General features: G+C 34.4%; 1 protein-coding gene across 1 annotated transcript in view; it reads left to right on the forward strand.

The window, feature by feature from the left end:
• The first annotated feature begins 4,427 nt into the window (after positions 1-4,427).
• The window catches only part of LOC102605204 (F-box/kelch-repeat protein At1g16250), a 9,821-nt gene continuing 7,045 nt past the window's right edge, over positions 4,428-7,203 (forward strand). Inside the window, exons 1-2 of the mRNA XM_006353675.2 lie at positions 4,428-4,655; positions 5,706-6,281. Coding sequence (XP_006353737.1) covers positions 4,654-4,655; positions 5,706-6,281 — 578 coding nt within the window. The 5' untranslated portion in view covers positions 4,428-4,653. The remainder of the gene's footprint in view (positions 4,656-5,705; positions 6,282-7,203) is intronic.

Genomic DNA, 7,203 nt, shown 5'->3' on the forward strand with positions numbered 1-7,203 from the left:
CTGATCTAGGAGTTATGACTGCTCAAAGTTGGCCAAAAACTCACTGATTTCCTACACATAACCAAATTTCCAGATTCTGAATTTTTCCAAAAGTGACTACTTCCAATTTCAAGCTTCTTCTTATTCATTTTAAATTGTCAGAGTTACACAATTAAAATGAAATTACATATAAACCCCTCATAGAACCTCATTATAAAGTCAACACAAAGTCATAGGCTCTTGTTTAACCTATCATTTTTCCGAGTCGTTACAGGTAGTCCCCTAGCCCCGTAGGCAGTCACATAGCCCTCTTAGGCATTAATATAGCTCCGTAGGCAGCACATAGCTCTCTTAGGCATCATTATAGCTTATAGACAATTCATAGCCCTCTTAGGCAACAACATAGCCATGTAGCACATAGCCTTCTTAAGCGTCAATATAGCCCTGTAGGCAACTCATAGCCCTGCTAGGCATCCATTTATAGCTTATAGACAATTCATAGCCCTCTTAGGCAACAACATAGCCATGTAGCACATAGCCTTCTTAAGCGTCAATATAGCCCTGTAGGCAACTCATAGCCCTTTTAGGCATCAATATAGCCCCGTAGGCAACGCATAGCCCTTTTAGGCATCTGTATAACCCCGTAGGCAGAACATAACCCTTCTAGGCATAGATCACATTCATTTAGTTAATTACAATAGCCCTAATGACAACACTAACAATCCAATCGCTAAAAGCGAGCAATTTAGTTATAAGCAAGTTATGCAAATAACCTCTAAGTCGTGTCCAACATAGGGACGCTACTAACTGACGGCTATAAGTATATCAAGGATAACAACCCAATTACATTGCTCCTAAGCTTTAAGGAAACATACCATAAGTAGGGAATAACCTTAACATATCTTTTTTCGCTGAATTCATGTGGCCTAACGACTTTTACTCATAACCCCTTCGATACTACAACAAGGCAGGACCATAATCAACACACAAAAATAGAAGATACCACGACAATCCAATAAAAGATATGTATTTTCGTCGCAAATTGCTATTTGCTGCTTATAAAAGTTAGAGTCGATAAAAGAAGGGTTTTACCTCAATCTTAAGTTCGTAATACACCTCAAAACCTTCAAATATGTCCAAACTCTTGTTGTTCCAACACTAAAGTGTGATATGCTACGAAATTGATAAAATAAATATACCACGATGATGAGCCCAACGCGTAGAACAACTTTCGTCAAGGACTTAAGTCGAGAAAATCTATACTTTAGTTGATCCTAGAAATGAGTTTCTCTAATTTTTCTGGTTCTTAGCTAAAAAATGAAGAAAAGGTCGAAGAAGAGGATGTATATAAAGTTCCACCGACCTAGGGCCCCACCTCACATGCCTGCTTGGGCAGTTCCACGAAACTGTGAATATCTCTCTATTCTGAAGTCGTATGAACAAACAGTTTGATGCGTTGGAAACTAGACTCGTAGACCTTCGATTTCATAGGTTGTAGGCCCCATAGCTCTTTATATATTGGGAGAAAACCTCCGAGATATTTGATCCAAAATTAAGAGAAATCTTTAAAAATGAACTTACGGTAACTTTCGCCAACTTTCATTTTGCCACTTACCTAACTTCAAAACTTGAGATACAACCCTTGAACACTTAAAATATGACATACCACATCATTCTTAATTTATTACCCACCCTCATGGTCTTTTCGTGAAGATACGAGTAATTTTATACGTTTTAAAAAGGCGGGGTGTTACAAAAAATATGCTATAACACTTAGAACAACGATTTACAAGGGTGTTATATAACTATCATATGGAGTTACTTGATCATTGATGAACTAATGATATGATAGTCTTTGTAAAAATAATTGATAGAATTGATGAAGGTTGTTGTATTAGACAATAATTTTGTACTTAGACATGTTGTAGGATTATATATTAGTGTTACATGTTGAATTATGTGACAATTTTATTGAATTAACCCCCAAAACACCATTTTAGGATATACATATGTTGCCACATATGATACGTCTATTGCAATTTTTCCAACAGAACGTGCATATGTTGCCGTATATGTAGTACTTTGGACCACAATTAAGCAATAAAAATATGTTATAACACTTGAAACAATGATTTACAAGGGTGTTATATAACTATCATATGGAGTTACTTGGTTATTATATGATGGACTAGTGGTATGATAGTCTTTGTAAAAATAATTGATAGAATTGATGAAGGTTGTTGTATTAGACCATAATTTTGTACTTAGACATGTTGATACAAAATATTTCTTTCGACAGTCATCCCTACCGACCCTCCCCGTTTCTTACTATCCTTCCAACGCTAAATGTATCAATTTTTCTTCTCGACCCATTCACCACGACAATCAATACCTACAAATAATCCCTCAATTTATTGTACTTGATGAAATTAATTAAAAAACAATTAGTACTAATGAAGAAATGTGTAAGTCACATGTTGTTACATATAACTATTTTGTGGCGAGATATAAGTCATATGTTGCTACATATAACTGTTATGTTGTGACAAATAAATCACATATGACAACATGTGTAAGTCATATGTTGCTACATATGGTGGCTATTCTGTGGCGAGATGTAAGTCATATGTTGCTACATATAACTGTTATGGTGTGACAAATAAATCACATGTGGCAACATGAGTAAGTTATATGTCGCAACATATGGCTATTTTGTTGCGAAATGTAAATCATATGTTGTTACATATAACTATTCTGTTGCGAAACATAAATCACTTGTTGTGACAAAATGTATAAGTCATATGTTGCAACATATGACCATTCTGTTGCCATATGTAAGTTATATGTTGCAGCTTGTGTAAGTTATATGTTGTAACATATGTCTATTTTGTTGAGATTAAAATAACCTTTCTGTTGCAACATATATAACCATATGTTGGAAAAACGAATGCAAATTATTAAAAAAATTACAGGTACCCAGATGATGATGAATGATTTCAAAGAACTATTAATTTTACTTATCAAAACAATGGTGTATGACCCCAATCACTTATGAAGTAATTCCAATTGATACAAAATGAAATCTGGTCCATTGATTAAATTAGCTAAATCTAATTCAAGAAGAAGAAGAAAGCTCAAGGACTAGCAGTCAAGACCAACAATGTACGAAAAGAAGAAGAAGAAGATAAAGAGAACGGGAAGAAAGACAAGCAAGCAAGCAAGAACGAAGCAGAAGAGGAATACGGCGGGAGGCGGGGGAAAAATCTTTTATTTCTCATTTTGGTACAGCTCGCTAGTGGCTTCCCTCCAGTTTTGATTCCCACCAAAATTGATTAAATTAGGTTTTAGTCATTTACCCTTTTACCCCTCATTTAATTCAATGGACCAAACTACCAACTTATAAACTTGAGGGCAACTCCACAATCCTTAATCATTAATCATATAATTGTCACCTACACTCAATAATTAAGACTTATGTCACCGCCCCTTTATTTTAACACCTTAATGTCACCTTTAATTCAAAGCCCCCTTTCTGTTTGCTACAAAAGTTGATGTAAGAATTATTATGCCGTAAATTAACATGGCTAGATTTACCTTAAGCTACTATCTTCAGCATAATAACATAAAAATTGAGTGAAGGGACATCAAATATACTTTATGGTCTTGAATTTGACTAAAATATCATGTCACTCGATATTTGGCATGTGTTTAGGCCTCGAGATGAAATGAACATTTGACTTGAATTTAATGAAAATAAATTTATTTTAACTATGCAATCCAAATTAATCGTTCAATTCAAATAAACATGGATTAAATTCAAATTTTATATGTATATATCCAATAAATTTTATGTGACTACAAGAGTATAAATAATTTTAAGTCAAATTTATACCTTCAAACAAACAAAATATATATTATATTTAATAAGTAACAAACTTGTTTGGTGTAAGAGATAAAAATAAATAGTCCTTGGATAAAAAAAATAGTCCTAGGATAAAAATTGAGTGTCTTGTTTGGTTGTCATGTTAGGGATAACTTATCCCATCATTTATACCATAATGATGGAATAAGTTATCTCATATACATGATGGTATAAGTTATCTCAGGATAATTTATCTTGGATAACTTGTTCTCAATCAAACGACCCCTTAGTGTTATCTTATTCCACCTGAGAAATAAAATAAATTAGTTCAAAGATTATAATTTCAAAATAACTTATTCCGCAAAATAAATGACTTCTTATATTATTTTACCTCAATACTATATTCACATTACCGATAGTGAAAAAACACGTGAAATTATAGGGGTACTAAGTTATAGTTTCATCAAATAAATGTATTCATTTGAGAATTACTAGAAGTTAGAGTGCCGGCTTTGCAAAATGGTACAAGTTGAGGTACTACTTCATGTTTAAATTAAGCCCTTTCCTTTTCATTTTGTTTAAAACTATCGTAAAAATGTTCTCAGAATAGTCTGGATAAACCCAATCAAATTGTTAAAGCCCTCTTTCACTTTCTATAATTTCCACAAGAAAATCGGCCCGTCGTTCTTCTTGGAGTCGCCAGAAGTTTTACTTGGATGCAGCATCACTTCAACAATCCATTGGACTAGCTGAATTTCATGACCGATTCCCAGTATCTGGAAATTTCGAGCTCTTAGAGAGTGACCTTATTAATGTAAGCAAGTCTCCATTTCATCACTTTGTATTTGATTTTTAGCTTTGATTATTTTTATCACAGTAAAAGGTAGTCTTGCAAAGATTATCAAACTGGGTTTACATCAATTGGGCCAAATAAAGAGATATCTGAAATTCATTTGATTGATGGATTGTCATTTTATTGTTGTGGTGTTGTCTTGGACTCAGAGGCGAAACTAGGGTTTGTATACAACATGGGTGCATCACTAAAACAAAACAAAAAGTTTTAAGTGGGAATTGATTACTAGTTTTTTATGTAAATAACTCAACATTTAACCAAGTTCGCCATTTAGCCTTCGTGTAGGATGGGTGCATAATATTATACCAATGTTAGAAAATATATACATAAAATACCTAGTTTTACGGAGAGACCACGGGTTCACGTGGCCCAATTTTAGTGCATAAACTCACGTGCATGATAATGAAAACTAGGTGCTTTATTATCTGATTTTTAAGTTTTGGATTCTCTCTTGTAGGGAAAATGTGGTACCTGTTTTAAGCCCCTTGATGACATTGAGGTACATGAACTAGGGTTTGCTCGAAATTTATGTTTTCGTGGAACAGTAGAGGTCATAGAAAAGAAATCAAAGCTGGGATATTGTCAAAATCAGCAATTGCTTCTTTAAGACAAATTGTTGGCTTGAAGTAGCTCAAATCCTGGAGCTCCTTTTTGCTATATTCTATTCTTATCTGTTCTTCTACATTTTTGTGTGTACTTTTCAGTCACTTCTTTTTCTCTTCTTCCATTATTTCAATTAAGGAGAAATTGTTGTTTGTAGTACTTTATTGCCGTGCTTTTTCCTCTATTGTGCCCCTTGTTATGGGTTCTTAAGCCCAAAAATCATTCCCTTACCCTGTTGAATTTCTTGTACTTACATGGGGTCCAGTGCTAACGAACTACATATACTAAAAACCTCCATACATCTCTTGTTCTGATGTCACATTCCAAATCCTGAACTCTGCATCTGCATTCTTTTTCATCCACCTGTATTTCATACTCTTAAGTCATTTACAAGGTAATGTTCTGTAGGGAGACGATTGATCAACCGCTAATACCTGGACTACCAGATGATTTGGCATTGAGATGTCTTGCAATGATATCACATGGATATCATGGTATTCTTGAAACAGTAAGTAGACGATGGAGGAAGCTATTCCATAGTGCAGAATATTCCAATTATAAAGCTAGAGAAGGATGGTCTGGAAACTGGTTATTTGTTCTGACTGGAGCATCTGAGAATCAATGGGTTGCTTATGACCCTGAAGCTGATAGGTGGCACCCTCTGCCTAGGATACCCACGAGCCACCCTGACCAAGAGCACCTTGGTTTCTCATGTGCCTGTGTCTTGAATAAATTTCTTCTGATTGGCGGCACATATGGAGCACGTGATCAAGTAATTCCCCATCAAACGGCCCTGACGACAAATGAAGTTTTCCAATTTGATCCTTTCAGAAAAGAGTGGAGAAATGTTGCAAGTATGAGAACAGCACGTTCTCACTTCGCCTGCAGTGTTGTCTCTGGTAAGGTTTATGTAGCTGGAGGGCGCAACACATCATCGGGAGGAGGGCTTGCTCTTGCTGAAGTTTATAATCCACTGACAGACAGGTATGTTTTTAGAAAATTATGGTATATTTTTTTGAGCAAGCATTCTTTTATGAATTTTAAGTATAAAAGGAAATATGGCTTTTTGAATACAGGACTAACCTGACTTCATCAAAAAAATACAGGACTGATCTTAGATAGGGGTTTTTAAGTAGTTTATCATGCTATTATTTGGACCACAAGTTATCCAATTGTTGTCGAGATTGTAAAATTATTTTAGGGACTTGGATATGAAATATAGCAGAATATACAGAGTATAGGAATGCCATGTGAATATTTATCTGGATGTGTGCTGCTTCTGAGTAGAATACCTGTTTGTGTTGACAGAGCTGTTAAAATTCTATCCTTTTAGTCTTGAGCTGAGTACTGTGTCTTCAACCAATGAATCTTAGATCTCACAATGGAATTGCACGCATACTGACAATGATTTATGAACCAGACTATTTATCTTCTTATTCTCTTGTTTCTGCATTTTTTTAGTTTTTCATTTCACCATATATCATTTTTTTTTATTGTTTAAGGTAGTACATATTAGAATCAACAATAAGTTCGTGCTGTAAAGTAATTGCAACGGTGTTGCCATGCGAAATGTGTAGTGACCCCAAAGAGTCAACCATGGCATCAATGTTATTTGCAATAGCCATGTTGCACCAATAATAAAGTAAAAGATATACATTTGTATTTAATACTAATTACAGATTCCGATTTGCGCTCAAAAATTCTACCATTAGTTCATTCCTTTCTTCCCATATATTTTTTTTTGAAACTGGTAATGTTGTATTCCTCAGCATTAAGGTATGCTGGAGACCTCCAAAAAGGTAGTAACAAGTTAGAACAAGAGACTAATTACAGTAATCCTAAAAGATCTACTAATTGTTCAACATTTTCTATACAATGTTCTTTACACCAAAAGCAGAAAATTCTA

This window comes from Solanum tuberosum, unplaced genomic scaffold, assembly GCF_000226075.1.
Source record: "Solanum tuberosum cultivar DM 1-3 516 R44 unplaced genomic scaffold, SolTub_3.0 scf00157, whole genome shotgun sequence".
Lineage (NCBI taxonomy): Eukaryota > Viridiplantae > Streptophyta > Magnoliopsida > Solanales > Solanaceae > Solanum > Solanum tuberosum.